We start from the raw sequence: 20,486 nt of genomic DNA on the forward strand, positions 1-20,486 counted from the left end.
TGCTCTGCCACAGTTTAGGCTTCTCGAATTGCGTGTTGTATGGCTGCTACACTACGTTCTGAATAAATACTTCTGTTTATGCCCCCGGCCTCGGGCGACCCGAGCGCGCACGTATGTATGGATGTATGCGTTACACCAAGATCAAGACTGCCACAGCGCGGAGTCCGTCCGGCCCTCCAAGGCCTCCTTGCTTTCCTCGTACACGTACACGCTTCTTGGGTTCACTGCCGTCCTGACCTACACAGCACACAGCCCGACCGCGACGATCCTTTCCATTTCCTGACGTCTACCCCGCACGTGCCCACCACCACGAATTAGAGGAGCACTGGCACTGACGCGTGCTCATGCCGAACGCTTGCCTCGCCATCCTGAGCCAAGGACGCCACCACCTCCGACACCGAAGCCGGCGAACGCACCACCAGGGCCTGCGCCGGGAGCGCCGCCGACCTGCGGGCCCTCTCCCGGGCCGGCGACGGGGCTGTTGAACCCAGGCGGCTTGCCTGCGAAGGAGGTGCGGAAAGAGGACTGCGGCACGGCCTGGATGGAGAGGAACTTATTCGCTGTGGGTCGCTCTTCGTTGTTATACTAGTCCGACGAGTGCGGTGAGCATGAGCGAACACGTGAATGCAACTGCAGAGGGAACTGACCTGGAACTCGAGACCGATACCGTCCGCCTCGGAGACGTCGAGGAGTTTAACCATCTTGCGCGCGATGCCGTTGATCTTCTCGACGTCCTCCTTCGAGCGCGTCCAGACCTGAATACGGTCGACCTTGCTGCGCAGCGAGACGACGGCGCCGCAGATCTCGTCGCCCTCGTCGAGGTCCTCGCCGACGAGCGCCATCGCGAGCCAGCTCCAGCAGCGGTCGAGCAGCTGCGGGTTGTTCTTCATCGTGAGCACCCACTTGCCCCCGTTCGCGTTCGCCTCGTCCTCCCACATCGGCTTGATGCCCGACTTGAAGATGTGGTAGTTCGAGTTGCGCTCGAGCTTCGACGGCGGCTTCAGCCAGTTGAAGTACCGGCAGAACGTCTCGACCGTGTCGAACTCGCCGATCACGGTCAGCCCTGCCTCGTACTCGTCTGTGTCGGGCGCCATAAAGTGCGCCGAGCCCGGCGGCTCCTGGACGGTGGCCGTCGCGGGCGTGAATGGCACCTTGTTCTTTGTGTCGTGGTACAGTGTCCTGTGCAAGGGGTGTCAATCACTTGTCCGTATGTTCTGACGACCCTCGCGTGATGTATGCGCTCGCGGTGACCTCGAATGAGCATCGCAATACTCTCGCACAATTCCCTCAAACGCATGGCGATCGCGCGAGACGGCAACGACTTGGACTCACCAGGTGTGCTCAAGAGGGTGCTCCGGGGCCTTGATACGCAGCCCAGGAGTCTTAGGGTCCTCGATCGTCTCCGCCTCTGGAGGCTTCGCGGAGCCGTCGACACTGAGCGTCCTCGCCTTCGCGAGGCGCGCGGTAATCGCGTCTAGACTGGGGATGTTCTTGTACCCCATCGGCATTTTCTGTTTCGGCTTCGTCTCTTTGTCCTTCGCAGCGGCGGCCGCGGTCTCCTCGTTTAGCTCATCGAGCTTCTCCGTCGTGAGAGGGTCGCTCTCGTCAGGTTGCGGGGTACCGGCATCACTACGGGGCGGGGAGATGGAGAGTGCGGCGGGAGATTCGGAGCGTGAAGTCGGCGGGATCACGGTGACGGAGTCGGTCGCGGAGGCCGCTGCAGAGACATTGGAGCTCGCGGAGGACGTGCGGAGAAGCGAGGCGGCGAGGCGAGGGCGGTTGCCGGCGGTGGCGGCGGAGGGCGCGTCGAGCTTGATACGGGCGGCAAGCTGGTTGAGGGAGGGCATGCGGGTGCCGGGGGCGGGGCGCTCGGGCTTGGGAGCGTCGACCGTCTGGGTGGTCGTCGCAGGGGGCGGGGGTGTCGACATGGTGCTGGGGGTCGTCTACGTCGTCGTCGGCGATGGACGAAGCACAGGGACAAGACGACCGCTCCGTCTGCACTGCCGCTCCATCGGCCCCGTGATTGCATCACTCTTCGAACCCCGCCGGTGTCGGTCCATTTATGGCTCGTCCATAGAAGTACGGAGACTTTTCAGCAGCGCAGATTCTCCAAACCGTCGTCAAATCAGGGCGGATGAAGGGGATCTCGCTAAGTCTGTATGGTAAGCATATATAGCGGGTATCATCTCCATGTCATTTGATTACAGGCTTAGCTGAGGGTGACCCCAGCTTCCCCCAAAGGACCTGTATACGAGTTGCTATGAGGGTGGAGCGTGAAGTAAGCCATCAATACAGCTCATTATTGTATATGTATGCGCGAAGTAAGGTCGACCCCCATGATATCTAGTCGATACCCTCTAGAAGACCTATCGAGTGGGAGGGAAGGTTCACACAAACGTCATATGGGCCATGACGAACAAGTCTCCAGGGACAGTGCAAGTAATATTATCGTTTGAAAGGTCAGTAAAAGCAGGCAATCGGAACGAGCCTACACCTAGAGGTGAGACCGGTGAGGTGCTCGGGGACCAGCTCGACTCGTGACGACGTCTTGACTATGTCCTGACGAACTTCTTCCTTCTCGGACAATTCAAGAGACAATTCAAATGAAAAAATAACAGGACGGTGGCATTAGAAAGTTATAGAAGAGTTCAAAGGACTTCTGAAAGGACCTAGTCTGCTTCCACACGCACCCCTCTTACCGTAGCAGACCATTTCGCGCTTAAGTAAGCAAATTTGATCTCCGAAACGCGTGTATAGATCTATGCGCGTCGCGTTCTCTCCTCTGTTTGCTCTTCCTCAGACGTCCTCAACTCTAATATCTGCTTTCCTGACGCGCCATATGCCATAAGCCTATGCTAGTACTGGTTTAGGTGGTTCAGCCGCGCCGAAATGTGATCACTGTTTGGGGAACTCCTTTGCATGACTGATTTCGCGCATCAGCCGCTGTAAGCCCAACCTTTTCGCATCGCCATGCACCAATACTCTCACAGACTCAGATTACGTCTTCCATGCTCCTAGGCGGGTATATTAGGCACTACAATGCTTTTACAGCGCCGAATGTTCAGGCCATGGGTGCAGGACCAAACGGCATACGGATTGCCACAACCGCAGGCACGGCGACACGCAGGCTGAACTTCGGGTGGACAGAGCGATATTATTTCCGAAAGGTAGACTGCATGTGAGTTGCCTCTCGTCGAGTACAAGGTTCTCAAGCGAGCAGTGGGTACGCAACACTTCAAGGTTTGGTTGCGGGGCGCAGCGAGGGTCAAACGTGCTGATATCTAGGGTCACATCTGGATTTTAATGAAAGTAACTGTACAAGATGGCCAACGATACTTTTCTCTCATATTATCACTACCCAGAAAAAAGCGAAACCTGTCGAAACACCCTCAAACATGCGCAGAGCCATCGCAGACCTCAGGTCGAGTGGCTGAGAATCTCATAGATCTAATCTAATTGAACGCCGGCATCTCGGCCATCACCAACATGCAAAGCAAATTGCGAGCTACGGTCTGAGGGGCGCGTTTGGAAGCAGACCTTTACACACTCGTCCTCCCCGCCTCCAATAGAGTGTGAAAGGTCTGCCTCTGGGAGACTAGAAAGGACCCTGGCAGGAGCAGCTGGCAGTAGACGAACGCTGAGTGCGAGCGGTTCTGACTGTAAAAGCGGCTCTTTAGTCACAGTACAGGCACGATGAAGCTGTGAATTCTGTTACGGAATTATACGTCATATTTCCATGCGTACGACGAGGTACGAAATTTGACGAGTGCATTTCGGTGTCATGAAGTTTGAGAGAACGAACCTCGATCAAGGTCAAATCGAGCTACCCGCACCGTGGGAAGAGCACTGAAAATCGGCACAGCCTCATGTCAGTACAACGCAGGCAGTCCAGGCTGCCCACCGACCATGCTCCTCCTTGCTCCTCTCGTGAAATTTATCCCCCATGCCATGCATAGACTGTCTCTGTCTGTCCTCATATGTATAGCTGGTTGCTCTCGTGCAGACCAGCACTGCCGCGACCTTGCCAATCTACACACAGCGTATCCAGCACAGCATCCACGTAACAACAGGTTTTTGTTTGTACGCGACGTTTAGGCGTGGCCATTGTCTGCAGCTTACCGCCGGTTTCGATGTTCTTCGGGCTCATTGTTTACGCATGCTCCCCGTCGGCTTCATTCTGGTCCAGGCAGCGTTACATACGCAATTCAAACCTTGTGGCAAACCCCAGATGACACGCGGCTGACCGGCAATTTTCTCCGCGTTTATAAAGGGCGGTTCTTTGCCTCGAGGTTTCTCCATCTCTCCCTCCTCCTCCCCCCCTCTTTCATCCGTCTTTTACGCTCTTGTCAACATGCTCTTGCCGCTATCTCTCCTTGCTGCACTGCCTGCTGCTTCAGTATGGGCTGCGCCCATGTGCTCTCTGGTCCCTTCCAAGTCCTCGGGCGCTCTGGCGGCGAGCGCTACCGCCGCTGGTGGCGCAAGCACTGGCTCGACTTCCACTGGCACTTCCACCTCGGGCAACAGTAGCAGCATCGGCGATGACATCGTTGCGTACACATGGTACGCTGGCTGGCACGGCACCGAGTTCCCCCCGGACAAGCTGAGCTGGAGCAAGTACACGGCGGTCACCTATGCCTTTGCGTGAGTACCTTGATCAGTTTCAGCTGCTTTGGACGAGGCTGACAGCCTCTCAGTACGACTACCAACGACGTCAACACTGTTTCATTGGCGGATTCTGATGAGGAACTGCTTCCGACGTTTGTGGACCTCGCACACCAGAACAACGTCAAGGCGATCCTTACCATTGGCGGCTGGACCGGCTCGCAGTACTTCTCGTCAGCAGTCGCGACTGAAGCCAACAGGACCGCGTTCGTGAAGACGGTCCTCAACCTGGTCTCCAAGTACGACCTGGACGGTCTTGACTTTGAGTGCGCTATTTTACCTTCCGCCAATCGCACGTGTACTGACTAGTTCTGTAGCTGGGAGTACCCCAACAAGCAGGGCATGGGCTGCAACCTGATCTCCGACGACGACAGCCAGAACTTCCTTTCCTTCCTTCAGGCCCTTCGCGCGGACCCCGCAGGCCAGAACCTTACGCTCTCCGCTGCCACCGGCATCACTCCCTACAACGGCCCTGACGGCACCCCCTTGTCCGACGTTTCCGCGTTCGCTGGTGTCCTGGACTACATTGCGATCATGAACTACGACGTCTGGGGCTCCTGGTCCACCTCTGTTGGCCCCAACGCGCCGCTGAACGACACCTGTGCGTCCGCCGCCGACCAGCAGGGTTCCGCCGTCTCCGCCGTAGCTGCCTGGACCGCCGCCGGCTTCCCCGCGAACCAACTCGTGCTCGGGGTCGCGTCGTACGGGCACTCGTTCAAGGTCGACAGCACCGCCGCGCTCACCTCCGGCAACACCCTCGCTGCGTACCCCGCATTCGACGCCGCGCAGCAGCCCCTCGGGGACTCCTGGGACGCGGTCGCCGCGCCCGGCCCCGACCAGTGCGGCGTCCAGTCCGCGGGCGGCCCCTCGGGCATCTTCGACTTCTGGGGGCTTATCGAGGGCGGGTTCCTGACGGCAAACGGGACCGTCGCGGACGGGATCGACTACCGCTTCGACGCGTGCAGCCAGACGCCGTATGTGTACAACCCGACGTCGGGCGTGATGGTGTCGTATGACGACGCGGAGTCGTTCGCGGCGAAGGGCAGGTTCATCAACGAGGCAGGCCTGCGCGGGTTCGCGATGTGGGAGGCTGCGGGCGACTCGAATGATATCCTGCTCGACGCGATCACGAATGCGATTGGCATCGAGGAGGTCGACTGCTGAGCGCCGCATCCTTCCTCTTCCCCCAACTTGGCTCATTTCCACGGGCTACGTTTGACACGACACGACCATGCACGCTCGATGCCCCTGCTTTCACCATGCTGTATCGTTATAAACCCGACCACGTTCTCTCCTCATGCCTCGCTCTCTGGTGTATTGCATACTTCTCTCGCTGGGCTTGCCTGTAGCTTATTATATTGTCAGCTTTGCTCGATGCATTGCTATAGAGTTATATTTGTATAATATCATTAGACAGCGCCCTGGTGCGCATATCATGATACATCCGCGCGTGTACTGGAACTTTATCATCGTAACGCTGAGTGAGGAGTCAGGATATCACTATAACCTTGTGGGAAGGGCGTGGCTCGAACTGTGAAGATGCCACGGATTCACTCGATGCTCGTCGCGTGCTAATTTGCAGCGTTGAGTGCTAACACCCGTGGCATATGAGCGATCAACCACCATGTGTCCTCGTAAATTAATGGTGATATTCCTCGACCGTACATTGGCCACCTCTGGCACTAACTCCCCTCGCCCCTCCTCGCGAGGAAGTCCGGACCCAGTAATCATGTAGCCTCATGTAGCTACCCATTTGGCTGACATGCCCTCCTCGGCGCTGATATCGGACACACCCGGCGCACGGGCCGCGTGTCTTGTCGTGGGCGTCGCACGAGGGGCGTGGAGGCTGCAATGTCCGTAGCTTTGCTCGTGTTCGATCAGGCGTTATGCAGAGTCTTCCTGCGAGCTTCCTTGATATCTTCGTGCGGGGAAAGGTCAGCATAAAGCACAAACGTTTAACTCGACACACACGTACCTCCTCACAATGAGACATGCGCTACTAATGTCAAAGTTCAACCCTCTTGTGGCTGCTCGGCGCGTTCTTCATGTCATCGCGTCGCCCCGCGTGTTCCCGGAGGACGTGCCGTCGTCCCTCTCCGAGCTCAGCAGCTCGTCGAGCAGCGCCGCGGCCTTCTTCTGCGCGTCATTCTTCTCGGCCTGCACCTGCCGCAACTCGGCGTCGCGCCGCTTCGCGATCTGCGTCTCGTCGGAGAGGAGCAGGAGAAGCTTCATAGAATGAATGGTCGACATGAGCGAGTGCGCGGCGCGAATCTGCACGTAAACACAAAGCAGACGGTTAGCGGACGGACATGAGGTTGTGGGGAACGGGCGCGGGGGGTGCGGGGGACGCACCATGGACTCTGCGCGGCACTGTGCCTGGAACGCCTCCTGCGCAATGCGGAACTTGTCCTTGTCCTCAATCTGAGCGTCGTCCCGTTAACACGCGCCGTTCATCAGAGACGTCCATCCGTGCGGCCGTTGGAGAAGGGATGCACGCACCGAGGCTAATGAGACTATGTCCGCCATGCCATCCACCAGGGTTTCGATCTCGACGTCGACTTTCTTGTTCCATTCCTCCTCAATCCCGTCAAGATACTCGTTTGAGCTCTGGTCGACGAGCGGCTGGGTCGGGCGTTGGAGGAGCTTGGCGGTGGGCAGCGCGGAGGGGCGCGAGACGTCGGTTTGGGGACCGTCGGCCATGACGAGAACAGTGAGCGCGACGCGTATTTGAAGTGGTATCGACAGGGGTGGATCTCAGACTCGGGCGTACGCGGAGAATTCGTTATACGCTGTGAGCAGGTCAAGGAGTCTTGGAGGATGCAGACAAGACGGAGCAGGGCGGGCGCCTGTGGCTGCCTCACTGAGCGCAGACCGGCGCGTCCACAAATCCAAACAACGCGTCTCTCCCGTCCACCGCGATCATGACTGCCAGTGCCCCATCCCAAGCCCCGACGCGTCCCCACGACGAGCAGCAGTACCTCGACCTCATCCGAACCGTTCTTGACACCGGTGCGCCTCGCCCAGACCGTACCGGCACCGGGACGCTCTCCCTCTTCGCGCCCCCCAACCTGCGCTTCACCCTCGCCGACGACACCCTCCCACTACTCACCACAAAACGCACCTTCCTACGCGGCATCGTCGAGGAGTTGCTCTGGTTTGTTCAGGGCTGCACCGACTCCACTAAGCTCTCCGCCAAGGGCATCAAGATCTGGGACGGCAATGGCTCCAAGGAGTTCCTCGAGAAGCGCGGCCTAGGTCACCGGCGTGCAGGCGACCTCGGGCCTGTCTATGGCTTTCAGTGGCGGCACTTTGGCGCGCCGTATGAGGACTGCGACGCGGACTACGCGGGCAAGGGCGTCGACCAGCTCCAGCAGTGCATCCGAAAGATAAAACACGACCCCACCGACCGCCGCATCATCCTCTCCGCATGGAATCCCGCAGGCGCGTCCTTTCTTCTTACACGCGTTCGTATACGCGTCCTGACATATACCGTGCAGACATACCACAAATGGCACTTCCGCCCTGCCACATGATGTGCCAATTCTACGTCCACCTCCCGCCCGCCGGCGACCCCACCGCGAAGCCGAAGCTCTCCTGCTTGATGTACCAGCGATCCGCTGACCTCGGGCTCGGGATCCCCTTCAACATCGCGTCCTACGCCCTCCTCACGCACATGGTCGCGCATGTCACCGACACGGTCCCGCACGAGCTGATCATCCAGCTCGGGGATGCGCACGTATACCGCGACCACATCGACGCGCTCAAGACGCAGCTCGAGCGCGAGCCAAGGCCGTTCCCCAAGCTGCGATGGGCGCGCAAGGTCGAAGGCATCGATGACTTCCGGAGCGAGGACTTCGTCGTGGAGGGCTACGATCCTCACCCAAGCATTGCCATGAAGATGAGTGTGTAGTATGCGTCCGGCGACGGAGGATATGTTGGCTGTATGAGTTCCGCTTTCCTAGGTGTTGTATGATCACTCTGTATTCAAAGGGACACCCGATCTAGCGTTGAGATTTCGAAATTTGGGCCATCGTCCAGGCTGAACTCACGGGGCAGCGTCTCAACGAGTCGGCCCAGCCCCTATGCAAGGCCTAATGGTCTAGAAGTATGATACTCGCTTTGGGTGTTTCTCACTTGCGAGTGGTCCAGGGTTCAATTCCCTGTTAGGCCCCTTTTTCCTCTCTGCAGCAGCGCTTGGGGCAGTACTACTTACCTTCCTGCCCGCCGACCTCTTCGCCAGGTAGTTTGTGTGCGACTCCGTGATCCTTCTCAACGAATAACCTGGACGTGAAGTGTTCTTTTCGCAGATGCTAACATAGACGCAACCTCGGAGTCTAAACCATCACTAAGACGTCTAGTCCATCCCGATTTTCCGCAACACCGACAAGACTCAAGAAGTACTTATACAATTCACAGCCGAGCCCACTACAAGTACACAAAGCCGAACCATGACCATGGCCCAGGGAGTTTTTACCAAGCATGGTGGCCACCGCTGACAACGATGCTGGATCGGGCAAACAGACTAAATTAGCTCCGTTCTTTATAGCGAACGAAAGGTACTCACTCGCTGCCCGTGCAGAACGTGCTCGCGTCACTGGCGAGCCAAACAGTCGCTCCGCGCAGCTCGTCTGGCCGCCCGATGCGGCCCATCGGGTTGTTGCTACACCACTTCTCCAGCAGCTCCGGCCGCTTCTCGAGGAACTGGCCCGTCATGCTGCGCCAACTCAATGAGCGATCTGAACGAAGGGACAGCAAACGCGACCTACGTGGTGTTGATGTATCCTGGGCTGATGGTGTTCACTCTGATCCTCTTAGGGCCGAGCTCGCACGCCATGCTGCGCGCCATCTGCAGCACGGCCGACTTAGAGGTATTGTACGACACCCACGGATGCCCCTGCGACACAGCGTCAGACACCAGGAAGAATGTAGTGCGGAAGGATTTGAACAAACCTGGTTCGCGCCGCTCCCGCTGATGCTGCCAATCAAGATGATGCTTCCGCCATTGTCGAACTTGGCCATCTGGCGGCCCGCCGCTTGCGCGGTGTACAAGACACCGTTGACGTTCACTGCGAGCACCTGCAAACGGGCGGTCACTTCAGTACCGTTCGTAAATCCAAGCATAATTGGTGCGCACCTCCTTGAAACGCTCTGCCGGGTAGTCCAGGCAGCTCATGTCGCCCTTGAGGATGCCCGCCGCAGCGATGCACACGTCCATACGGCCCTCGGCGCTCCCGATCTTCTCTCCAATCTTCCACATCGTCTCCTGTGAATCCGGCACCCATCTTCAATCAGCCTTGGCTCAAAATCCCAAGCACGAACCGCAAACTCTTACCTGGTCTGTCACATCTGCGCTAATATACTCCAACCTCCCCTTCCCCTCCATCTTCCCCACATACGCCTCCACCCTCTGGAACTCCTCCCCGCGTTCCTTGGGCAGGTCGACGCAGTACACCGTACGTGCGCCTGCCTCCGTCAGCGCGAGCGCCATCTCGAGCCCAATCCCGCGGTTCGCGCCCGTGACGAGCGCGACACGGTCCTTCAGTGAGAACTCGTTCTCGAAGATCGTGGGGGCCGCGCCTGTCGACACGTGAGGATCAGAGAACACCAACCGGTGAGCGTGAAGGCTGGGACGTACGGGCGGAAGACGAGGCTTCGAGAGCCCTGGTGACACCGACCGGGCCGTAGGGCGGCAGCCCTCCCTGCGTGGAGGCCATAGAACGAACGCGAGCGGTACTCGAGAAGGCGGCGCGGCCTAGCCTCGCAGGCAGGGCGGAGGCTACAGGGGCAGCTTGCAGGCGCGTTCTGGCAATGTGTGTAAGCATGTTCACGTTCTCGAGTTGGTGCAATGAAGGAAGGATCAGGGGGACGCGTTCTGGGGTTCGCCCACTGTATGCATACCTCCCATTATATATGCCTGAATGCTTGATCGTGGACGGGGGAACGGCCGTCCGTATCTAGCTCAGAGTTCGGCTTCGCGGCGCACAAGCGACCCGGAAGGCGAACCCGCCGTCACGAGTGCCCCGTGTGGGCGCGTGCCTATAGCACGGGAGGTCCCAAGAACCACTGACATCATGTCTCGGTCGGTTCGCAGACCACAGCGACTGCGGTGGAATGCTCTGAACGGTGTACCGTGCCCTTATACCCGGCTGTCGCACAAATTACTGTGACACGACGGACCCCCATCCTCAGACCCCTGTATCTCGTGCTGATGAAGGTGGACAGCCGACTTCGAGGGTGTCTGCTGGTATGCAGAGTGTGAAGGGTGCGAAATCGAGATGACAGGCTGGTGGTGTGTCAGTTATCAACGTACATGGTCACTCACTGATCTCGCAAGCCTGCAGGTTGCTCGTGCATTACGAATTGAGGGTTCTTCTCCTAGCATGGCCGAACGACGACCATTTTAAGCATTGTCAGACACCCCTCCGATCCCAGCAACCAAGCAGCGACTCGATAGAACACGACTTGCTGTAACATAGGTATGCACCTACATACGAAGACAGTGCCTCTGGTCGCCCGCACCTCCAGCATCGACAGGTTGGTTCGCAGCGCACGCCTACGACTGGACGTCCACGATTGGGGCGACCACGAGCCAGGGGTCGTAGTACGCGCATTCCTTGGGGTTGACAGAACCCTGCTCGCTGCAGAAGTCAAATTTAGGGCACCGTAGGCACGGGGTCTGGTTGATGCCAAGGGTGGAGATGCGCTCTTCGTGTATGGCCCGATACACGACGCCGCTGCCATAATGCGCCACTTCTCCTGAGTTCTGCTCGGAGGGAAGAGCTGGTGGAGGCGAACTGCCGCGTTCCGAATCGCTAGGCCAGTGGTCGCTGTGTTCTATCTTCCGCTTCTTTCGCCTGTGGCTGGAGTTGTCAGCATCGTCGCCGCTCAATGGACGACTTGACAGGCCGTTTGACCTGGTAGTGTCCCTCCCGGAGCTGGTCGCGCTCTTCCGCTGCTCCTCGTCAGATTCGTCGCTCGATAATTCGACACGTTTGCGTTTGCCTGCGGTTCGCGCAGTTGATGACCCTTCAATCCCAGTCGAGTCAGCGTCAGCGTTCCAGGACGAGAGGTGGAAAGCAGGGATCTATGCGAAGTTAATAAACGGCTGGTTGCCAGTGGTGGGCGACGCGACGATGTGTTCACCTTCTCGATTTTGCCGTCCAGAACTAGCACGTCCAATAGCATCTCGACGTGTTCGACTGTGAGCGCCGTTTCTGTCACCCTGCTCTTCTGCAAGAAAGTCTGTACATGCTATCAGCGCGTAATCATCGCCACGGCGTGAGACCGGTCTCACAAGAACCTGCTGCGACGTCGCGTATGCCGTATGGGAGCACGGATATAGTGGCCTGTGTTCCGTTTCCTGTCGCTCTTTGACCCTCGGGAAGCTCTGGTATCTTCTGTCAGTACATGTGCTCGGCGCAGCTACGTTAACTCACCCTGTCTTGCACAATCTTGAGGCATACATCGGACAGGAGTTTGATGAACTCGGTGTCAAGCTCCTTATCGGTGTACCACGGACCGCCCGTCAGCTCTGTGGCGGGTTGTAGGCTCGCTAGTATGTATGTCTTGCGAGTCGGATGCTATACAAGCGGATTGTTATCGAGCTGGGTTCGTAGGAAGCGTACCAGAAACGTACCCGTACGTCGGGAACGGTCTTGATCAGCTGCCTCTTAGTGAGAGACTTCAAGCACCGATCGACAACAGTCTGGTGTAGCTGCGTCTTGGCCTTGATGTGCTTCGTCCATATCCCTATGACATTCCGCACATACTGTAAGTAAGTTCGCAGTGAACCTCAGGAGGCTTCGGACAGCAAGCGGACCTTCAACCCCGGCTGTGCGGATGCGATCCAGTACAAGACCCTCCTCGCTGTCCAAGCCCTTCTTTCTGCAATATACGTCAACATGTGGATTTGAGAAGTCTAAAGAACACTACTCACAGGCTCAGCTCTTCTTGGGAAACCGCACGGTACGTTATCTGTGACTGCTCGCCTTTCAGGAGGACGAAAAGACCCTGGATTATATACCGTCAGTTTCGACCACGCAATAATAGCAGACGTGCTTACCGTGCCCAGCAGGAAATTGATGGCAGCCAGACGTGCATTCGCATCCGGTACAAGGTTTTCGAGCTCTTTCGGAGTCACGATCTACGACCAATGCGTCAGTTGTTGTCGTGCCGTCCCACATCTGAACGTGTAGGAACCTTCTCTGTTTTCGCTAGTGCGGCCTGATGTAATTTGCGCTCGATGGCGTTCGGTTTTCTCGTACTCATCTCGACGGAATGAAGGCACCAAACTTGTACTGGTGGTTGGAGGACAAGAGGTTTCGCAACAGCCAACCTTCCTACGTAACTACCCGATTCAATCTGTGGAACTTCCCACGAGACTCTACGTACTCAGAGGCCACCCACCAAAATGCAGTGATACGACGAGTGGGCATACATAGGTGGCACGTACATGAAGCTCGTATGCCAGCGTCGATTCGTTCGTTATCTGGGCAAGGAAGAGCATATGGTGATCTAAAGACCCCACTTGCGAACCTTCATAGACGCAGTGTACCAGCGAAGCGGGGGTTCATGCGTCCGTCTTGCGAGTTCAGACCGATCGGGCAAGTGATGGCGACGACTCGACAGAGGCATCGGAGGCAATGTGGTGGGCACTGAAGCTAAGCTGTCTGCTTGTGGGGGCGGGGCGTGGGGACAGCGGGAACGAATGCCATTTAGCGGTCCAGATACAACACTGCCATCTCTATCGCTCGCGTCCTCTCCAAAGAATGCGCTTAGTGGGCGTGGTTCTTGTGGTGCTCTAAGGAACGGGTCGAAGGTCAGCAATGAACACAACCAACTTCCTCACGAACACTCACTCAGGTGCACTATAGTCCCAGATACCGACACGAGCAAAGAATAGCAGCCAACACAGTCAGCAAACACTCAGCAATAATCTGAGAAAAGACGCACTCTGGTAGTCGATGGTGTACCCGATACCGAAGATCCCGAAGATGGTGAACAGGAGCGGCGCGGCGGACGCGTTCTTGCCGTTGAAGAAGCGGGCCTTGATGCCCCCCGACGCCGTCGTCTGCGCGGCGCCCTTCGGGAGCTTGGAGTAGAAGTTCACGAGCGGGCCAAGGCCGGCACCTGAGCCAGAGGACTGTCGGACGGAACGCACGCCCTCGGTCAGCGAAAAATCCTGGTGCTGGCGCGATCTGGCGCTCGGGCGGGCACTCACCAGGAGGGAGGGGGTGGCGACTTTGGGGGGGACGAGGCCACCGAGCTGACGGCGGATGAGAGAGGGCTGCATGGTGAACGCGACCGGGCGTGAAGACGGAGAGTTGGACAGAACGGGGAGGGCGACGAGCTCGTCAGTCGAGACAGCGCTCACGGTGCGGCCGAGCACGTGTCCCGCATTCTTCCGAGCGTAATGATTGGACAGCTAAACAGATTAGATTATATTTGCACAACATAAACCCTTTATATCTGCCCCATGGCTGAGTTGGTTACAGCGTCCGACTGTTATTTCAACGCCATCGGAAGGTCGTGAGTTCGAGCCTCACTGGGGCAGCGCTGTTTTGCTTCTCTATGCCCGCCATTGGGAGGGGTCATTGACTCTGTACATGTGCTGTCACCAAGCTTGTCATGACTTTGTCTCCCCTAGGCAGACGATGTGTGATCTATCGAGGGGGGGAGGACGATCACACGTCAACGCGTCATGACTCGATCGTAGCTTCGAGCTCATTTTTAGACAAGAAGCGATACCTTCTTCTCTTCGTAACGTCAAGCGACCTTCCTTCTCTCATACACACAAGCAAGGTAACATCCACGCCATATATCTGTATACATGTTACAGCAATATGTTTTGCAGAGCGACGATAGTGAGTGGAATCTACTAATACAGATGTACGACCCAGAGATGTTGAACGTCTGGGAGGGCCGGATTATGTTGAAATACCCGACGCACTATTTTACTTTCGCGAGCTCTATCCAACACGACCCCGTCCCCGTCTCCTCCAACCACGATCACAATATGTTACACACCACTCTAAGCAGCAGCAGCAGCTTACTCCTCGATGCCGGCAGGGCGCGTCAGCTGCGACACATCCACACCGGGGAGCGGCCACCTGCGCGCAAACTCCTGCACGCCCTTCTTGATGTCCTGCACCTGCGCGGCGCCGACCTTGCCCTCCTCGGGCACGCTCGCGACGCGCACGAAGTCCTTCAGGAGCTTGCTGCCCGCCTCCTTCTGGAGCACGAGCGCGGTCTGCACCGCGCGGTGCAGGAACTCCGCGACGACCTTCATGTCGTCCTCGCGCATGTCGCGCGACGTCAGCGCGGCCGTGCCGAGGCGGATGCCCCCAGGCACCTGCGCGGACGCGTCGCCGGACACCGCGTTCTTGTTGATCGTGATCCCGACGAGGTCGCAGAGCTTCTCGAGCTTCGAGCCGGTGAGGCCGAGCGGGCGCAGGTCCCAGAGGACGAGGTGGTTGTCCGTGCCCGACGTCTGGAGCTTGTAGCCGCGCTCGACGAGCTCCTTGCCGAGGGTGGTCGCGTTCGCGATGACCTGCTTGGCGTACGCCTTCCAGGTGGGCTGGCACGCCTGGAGGAGGGCGGTGGCGATACCGGCAATGGTCTGCAAGCGAACGGGTAAGCGAGGAGAAGGCGCATAGCTTATTACCAAAACATACGTTGTTATGGGGGCCACCCTGGCACGCCGGGAACACGGCGTCGTTGATGCGCTTCTCGAGGTCCTTCGCCTTGTCTGCATCCCGCTTGAAGAAGATGAGACCGGCACGGGGGCCACGGAGCGTCTTGTGCGTCGTGGTCGTGACGACGTCGCAGTACTGGAAGGGGTCCGCGAGCTCGCCGGCGGCGACGAGACCGCTCGTGTGCGCGATGTCGGCCATGAGGTACGCGCCGTGCTCGTCCGCGATCGCGCGGAGAGCCTTGTAGTCCCAGTCACGCGGGTACGCGGACGCACCGCAGATGAGGAGACGGGGCTTGTAGATCTTCGCGAGCCGGGCGACACCCTCGTAGTCAATCAACTGGGTCGCAGGGTCGAGGCCGTAGGGGAGCGACTGGAAGTAGATAGACGACGCCGTCATCTTCTTCTTAGCGGTCTGAAATCGACAAAGTCAGTACCGTGCCTCATCATAGGTAATGGGTACGTACGTAGTAACCGTGCGTCAAGTGGCCACCGTCGGGGAGGCCAAGACCCATGAGACGGTCCTGGGGCTGAATAAGCGCAGTGAGGGCCGCAAAGCTACAAAAACTGTCAGTAATCGGCCACCATTGCACGTATTCGCATAGACTGACTTGGCAGTCTGTAAAGGAGGCAGTCAGCGACCCACATCATGCCATACGTCAAAAATGTTACGTACGGAGCCGGAATAGGGCTGCACGTTGACGCCCCACTGGGCCGCATCGAGGTGGAACGCCTGGAGGGCGCGCTTCTGGCACAGAAGCTCGAGCTCGTCGACGTACTCGTTCCCGCCGTAGTAGCGCGCGTTGGGCAGGCCCTCGGAGTACTTGTTGGTGAGGATCGAGCCGTTGGCCTCCATCGTCGCCCTGCTCGTCAAGTTCTGCACCTCCGCATTAGCGCCGCGCAGACATCCACAAGGGACAAAACGGACACACCTCAGACGCAATGAGCTCAAGACCAGAGAACTGCCGCCATGTCTCCTTGTCGATGATGTTCTGCACCTCGGGGTCGATCTCGGCAAGGGGTGCGTAAAGCACCTTGTTCTGCACAGATAGCGCAAGGTAAGCGGTGGTTTGAGCGGGAAAATGGGAGAACGCACGTAGTCCGGGGTGGCAGACATCGTTCTGCGGAGGGCGGGGGCGAGGGAGGGCGAGCGGAGAGGACGAGAGAGCAGACGGAACATTGAAAAAATTGCGGGGCTGGTGCTATAAACCAAGTCATAACTCGATCCCATAACATGTCAAGCCACATGGCTGTCACGTGCGCGCGATCTTGACTCCGTCCTTCAAATTCAGCTTCCGGCCTTCTCGTCTCGCGACGAAGCACGCTCTTCTTACGAAACAAGTCGTAAGGCTTTGCAAGCGGCGCAGGGTCCGCTAAAATATATACTTGAAGTGTATGTTATCTCGTAAACCGTCACCAGCTGTGCACAAAGGATGCGGTATCGAGGGACGAAGTAAATCGGCGTGCTAAACGGACGGCTTTTGAGATATTTCGTGCGTGCGACGAAGTCTCTTGCAGACTAAAATGACAGACTCCGAGCAGCCTTGCGGTCAATCGTGCCATGGGCTGCGCGTCCGACGTTGCAATGGTGACTGAATGGGATGCGTCAGTTTTACGGCACGAGCACCCCTGCCGCTAAGCTGGAGGTATCTGTTCGCGGCAGAAGATCAAATCCCTGTGCCACGGTTGCAGCAGTCTTGCCGTGTAGTCCCTATATAGCTCAGAATCCCTACCAATGAGTTCGAATTTTTTTGAGGTTGGAGCGATGAAGGTGCGAGGGAGTGAATGTGAAGTCTTCGTATAATTCGTAAGCGTATGTACATCATACATACACGGCGCATCGGTTTGGCGCCCTTATTCCTGCGTCTTCTGTCAAGCCCCGCTTACTGCGACTTTTGCCATTAGACACGTCTAACGAGACGTTCAAAGTAGTGGGGCCGGCTGGTAACGAGGTTCTGATGATTCTTAAAAACGTCCTAGTACTTTGGAAGCAGACCTTTCTGACAGCATCGCTCACAAGACTTCTTACGAGGTTACGAGTCTAGGGTTCGCTCGGGTGCACACAGAACCAAGGAAGCTATTTGGGGTGCGTGTGATTGAGTATGTATGACATGGTATACTAGCGTAGTGGACAACAACAACAACATGGTAAAATACTGATACATAGCCAGATGTGAGTGCGCAGCTTGACCTTGCAAGATTATCCATAAATGCAGCATCCGAGAACCCAAGGAGAAAAGAAGGTGCGCGCGAGCTCACTCAATAATACGAGCGCGAGTCGACAGGCGGGCCATTGCACAGCTCGACACCGAGCTTCTGCACGACCTCCATCCCGAGCGGCTCCAGCGCCTCCCGCCACACCCGCGCCCGCCGCCTCGCCTGGAAGATGCTCAGGCTGCGCTCGCCGACCTCGCCCTCGGGCCCGAACACGTACACGCCCTCCGCGCGCCACGGCGCCTGCCCGTGCGCGAACGCGAGCCACCGCTCCTGGATCCCGTTCCGCACGCGCGCGTACGTCCAGTCGTCCACGACCGGCATCGCCCAGTCCGCGTCGTAGTCGTACCCCGGCCCGTCGTCCTCCGAGTCCGAGTCGTCCGCGACCGCGCACGTCTGCGCCGCCTTCTTCGCCGCGATCGCGCACTCGTCGTCCGAGTCGGGCGTGAAGAAAAACCCGTCCGCGCGCGGCTCCGTGCAGTCGTACGGCGAGAGCACGGGCAGGCTCGGGAGCGGCACGTTGTCGAAGATGTACATCAGGTCCACCGCGTGGTGCGGCAGCCCACGCGACGGGCTCTCCTGGTCGAACACGTACCGCCAGACGCCGTGCCCGCCGCGCTCCGCCCGCAGACTCGCAGCGATGAGGTCCGTCGGCCACGCGAAACGCGTGTCGTTGATGAGCTCCAGCAGGCGTTCCGGCAGCTCGTCCGCGGGCGTGTACGCGTTGATGTCGTACAGACGCAGCAGCACGTTAGCCTTGTTCAGCGACTGGCAGATCGCGCGTATCCGCTTCACCGCGCCAGCGGCCGTCCAGAGCGAGGCAGGCAGAGACCAGAGCAGAGATTCTGCGCCGCAGTCGCCGATTATTGTCGGCTGGTGGCTGGCAGGTTGGGGATGCCGCGTGCGCGAGTGCGAGCGCGACTTGTCGTGTGCCAGATGTGGGGGGACCTTTAAGTGATGTGAGTGGTGGCTCAGTTCGACGACAACGCTGTCGCCCGAGTGCTGATGGCGGGCTGTCTCGTCGACGTTGACTAGCGAGCCTGTCCATGACTTGCGGAAGAACACGCCGTCGTCAGTCGCACGGAATGCAGGGGCAAGCGTGATCAGTTTCTCGGGATCGACCGCGCGCAGCTCGTCGATCGTCTGCACGCGCAGTGGCGCCACGAGCTTCGACATCTGCCAGCCCGTCTGGTGCACGTTCGGCACCTCCATATCGACGATGGCGCTCTGGATGATGGTGCGGTGGAATAGCGGCGCAACCTCGTTGGCGGCAGAGTGCAGGTGGCAGAGGATGTCGCCCGCGCCCGTGGATTCGCCGAAGAGCGTGACGTTCGTCGGGTTGCCGCCGAACGCATGGATGTAGCGGTGCACCCACTCCATCGCGCGTCTCTGGTCCCGGAGGCCTGGAGGGGCCGATCATCAGCACCCGGCGAGGAGTGAGAATCGAAGACGAAGCACATACCGTAGTTGCCCACACCCTCGTCGCCGGCTGACTTGTTGTCGTCGCGCAAGGCCGGGCTGGCCGCAAAGCCCAGGAGGCCCAGGCGGTAGCTAGACACAAGGGTTCAGCCCCCGGGTGGAGGACATACGGGCCTTCAGCGACGCAAAGGAACACGACACGCACTTTATTGAGACGATCACCACGGGCAGGCCTGCGGTGATGCTCTTCTGGACGAGCGGACCGGCGTCCGTTATCCAGTTCGACCCAGAGCCACGGTTCGCACCCCTAAAGGCTGTTAGCTGGCTGCAGTGTGACACAGGTGTAGCTCGTCGATACGCACCCGTGGATCCAGATCATGACGGGATAGTGCGAGGCGGGCGTTGCGTCCGCAGGGCAAGTGATGTTCATGTTGAGGCACTCAAACTCACATTGTTTGAGCGCCTGGTCGGGTATGCAGTCCTCGGTGAGGTTGAAGAGCTCCTCCTCGATGCTCTTGAATTTTGGCTGGGGGCATATTGGCCTGCAACTGCAATCAACCATCGGCGCGACGCGCACACGGTGGTGGCACGTACCCAAAGCGGGAGCAGTCCGTCTGTGGGGGGTAGTGGGTGCAGAGCTTGGACTGGCGGAAGCGTGCGGGCACAGACGCGTATTTGATGCCGCGATACTGGTGGACGGGGGCGTCAGGGGTCGAGATGGGGTGTACAATTCCGGTGAAGGTCGTCTTGAGGTCCTCGTGGAGGACGACAGGCTCCTGCACGGCGTCGAATGTTTTGGCAATCATCGCGAGATGCGTCTCTGCACAAACAATGCGCGGGAGCGGGAGTGGTCGCGGAAGCGGGGGTGGGGGAGTGCGGGGGTACGAGGAGAAGGAGCAGGGGTTGGAGGGTGGGGTCGGGCCATGGGGAGGGAGTCTGGATTTGTACGCTGGGCGGAGAGCGCATCCGGTTCGTGTTCGATCGACCCTTTCCGGCGAGGAGGAGGAGGAAACGAGAGGGGTGTGCTTGATCAGGAAACTCGCCCCTCCCCGCCATTCAGTCGCCCGGACTGCCTGCGCCCCGGCAATCGCCGCGATGCGCGTCAACAGCGGACAACACCTCCATATCCTTGGGCGCAGAACCCGCTCGAACCTCGGTCCATCTCCCAGCGCGCCCGCAGAGCGGCCCAGCCAGGGCCTTGACATCAGCATGACGAGCAGGCCCGCGGACCAGCCCGTCCCATGCCCACCACGCCTCCGACATCACCCGTTTGCATCCCACTTCGACAACGCGTACCAGTGCATCGCAGGCGAAATGAATTCCATCCTCGCACTGCATGCGGTCTAGATGTATACCGGGCTACAGAGAAGTGAGAAGTTTTGACGAAGGAGACGGGGAAACGGACGCACCGCAGCGTGTTCACGGAGTGGGAACCAAAGAGCGTCTCCGGGCTCGGGCTCCGGGACTGCAATGGTGGCCCCATGGAACTGTGTACGTCCTG

General features: G+C 58.6%; 9 protein-coding genes and 2 non-coding genes across 11 annotated transcripts; 4 read left to right on the plus strand and 7 right to left on the minus strand.

Annotated features, from left to right (window-relative positions):
- Positions 1-13: 13 nt before the first annotated feature.
- Positions 14-1,907, minus strand: TRAVEDRAFT_157249 (translation initiation factor eIF4e). Its single transcript, XM_008047333.1, has 3 exons — positions 1,333-1,907; positions 648-1,179; positions 14-585 (listed from the first exon to the last, which is right to left on the minus strand). Exons 1-3 carry the CDS (start codon positions 1,845-1,847, stop codon positions 343-345), a joined length of 1,290 nt encoding a protein of 429 aa, XP_008045524.1. The 5' UTR covers positions 1,848-1,907; the 3' UTR covers positions 14-342.
- Positions 1,908-4,411: 2,504 nt separating this feature from the next.
- TRAVEDRAFT_136980 (glycoside hydrolase) lies at positions 4,412-5,826 on the plus strand (the record flags this gene model as incomplete). Its single annotated transcript, XM_008047334.1, has 3 exons — positions 4,412-4,641; positions 4,695-4,928; positions 4,980-5,826. The coding sequence occupies 3 exons, from the start codon at positions 4,412-4,414 to the stop codon at positions 5,824-5,826; spliced, it is 1,311 nt and encodes a 436-aa protein (XP_008045525.1).
- A 939-nt stretch (positions 5,827-6,765) lies between these two features.
- Positions 6,766-7,362, minus strand: TRAVEDRAFT_80573 (uncharacterized protein; the record flags this gene model as incomplete). The annotated part of the gene is made up of 3 exons (XM_008047335.1): positions 6,766-6,933; positions 7,015-7,083; positions 7,162-7,362. Coding segments are annotated over 3 exons (438 nt in total), but the record flags the coding sequence as incomplete, so codon positions are not given.
- A 221-nt stretch (positions 7,363-7,583) lies between these two features.
- On the plus strand, positions 7,584-8,605 carry TRAVEDRAFT_61593 (thymidylate synthase; the record flags this gene model as incomplete). The annotated part of the gene is made up of 2 exons (XM_008047336.1): positions 7,584-8,103; positions 8,160-8,605. The coding sequence occupies 2 exons, from the start codon at positions 7,584-7,586 to the stop codon at positions 8,570-8,572; spliced, it is 933 nt and encodes a 310-aa protein (XP_008045527.1). The 3' UTR covers positions 8,573-8,605.
- Positions 8,606-8,750: 145 nt separating this feature from the next.
- TRAVEDRAFT_t268 lies at positions 8,751-8,833 on the plus strand. The gene has a single exon. It is a non-coding gene; the product is annotated as a tRNA-Pro (tRNA).
- Positions 8,834-9,132: 299 nt separating this feature from the next.
- On the minus strand, positions 9,133-10,376 carry TRAVEDRAFT_54414 (sorbose reductase sou1; the record flags this gene model as incomplete). The annotated part of the gene is made up of 7 exons (XM_008047337.1): positions 9,133-9,166; positions 9,227-9,376; positions 9,429-9,556; positions 9,613-9,738; positions 9,797-9,925; positions 9,995-10,239; positions 10,298-10,376. 7 exons carry the CDS (start codon positions 10,374-10,376, stop codon positions 9,133-9,135), a joined length of 891 nt encoding a protein of 296 aa, XP_008045528.1.
- Positions 10,377-11,215: 839 nt separating this feature from the next.
- TRAVEDRAFT_137014 (uncharacterized protein) lies at positions 11,216-12,930 on the minus strand (the record flags this gene model as incomplete). Its single annotated transcript, XM_008047338.1, has 9 exons — positions 11,216-11,746; positions 11,806-11,913; positions 11,963-12,049; positions 12,099-12,242; positions 12,299-12,411; positions 12,482-12,546; positions 12,599-12,672; positions 12,725-12,805; positions 12,862-12,930. 9 exons carry the CDS (start codon positions 12,928-12,930, stop codon positions 11,216-11,218), a joined length of 1,272 nt encoding a protein of 423 aa, XP_008045529.1.
- Positions 12,931-13,436: 506 nt separating this feature from the next.
- Positions 13,437-13,954, minus strand: TRAVEDRAFT_41026 (F1F0 ATP synthase subunit f; the record flags this gene model as incomplete). The annotated part of the gene is made up of 3 exons (XM_008047256.1): positions 13,437-13,462; positions 13,615-13,804; positions 13,883-13,954. 3 exons carry the CDS (start codon positions 13,952-13,954, stop codon positions 13,437-13,439), a joined length of 288 nt encoding a protein of 95 aa, XP_008045447.1.
- Positions 13,955-14,131: 177 nt separating this feature from the next.
- TRAVEDRAFT_t269 lies at positions 14,132-14,215 on the plus strand. The gene has a single exon. It is a non-coding gene; the product is annotated as a tRNA-Asn (tRNA).
- Positions 14,216-14,470: 255 nt separating this feature from the next.
- Positions 14,471-16,501, minus strand: TRAVEDRAFT_157272 (glycine hydroxymethyltransferase). The gene is made up of 7 exons (XM_008047339.1): positions 16,449-16,501; positions 16,285-16,392; positions 16,029-16,229; positions 15,964-15,971; positions 15,820-15,910; positions 15,336-15,767; positions 14,471-15,280 (listed from the first exon to the last, which is right to left on the minus strand). Exons 1-7 carry the CDS (start codon positions 16,467-16,469, stop codon positions 14,711-14,713), a joined length of 1,431 nt encoding a protein of 476 aa, XP_008045530.1. The 5' UTR covers positions 16,470-16,501; the 3' UTR covers positions 14,471-14,710.
- A 923-nt stretch (positions 16,502-17,424) lies between these two features.
- Positions 17,425-19,883, minus strand: TRAVEDRAFT_176288 (carboxylesterase). The gene is made up of 5 exons (XM_008047340.1): positions 19,580-19,883; positions 19,348-19,527; positions 19,191-19,292; positions 19,029-19,117; positions 17,425-18,969 (listed from the first exon to the last, which is right to left on the minus strand). Exons 1-5 carry the CDS (start codon positions 19,789-19,791, stop codon positions 17,612-17,614), a joined length of 1,941 nt encoding a protein of 646 aa, XP_008045531.1. The 5' UTR covers positions 19,792-19,883; the 3' UTR covers positions 17,425-17,611.
- Positions 19,884-20,486: the final 603 nt, after the last annotated feature.

Source organism: Trametes versicolor (genome assembly GCF_000271585.1).
Source record: "Trametes versicolor FP-101664 SS1 unplaced genomic scaffold TRAVEscaffold_17, whole genome shotgun sequence".
In the NCBI taxonomy this organism is placed as follows: Eukaryota; Fungi; Basidiomycota; class Agaricomycetes; order Polyporales; family Polyporaceae; genus Trametes; species Trametes versicolor.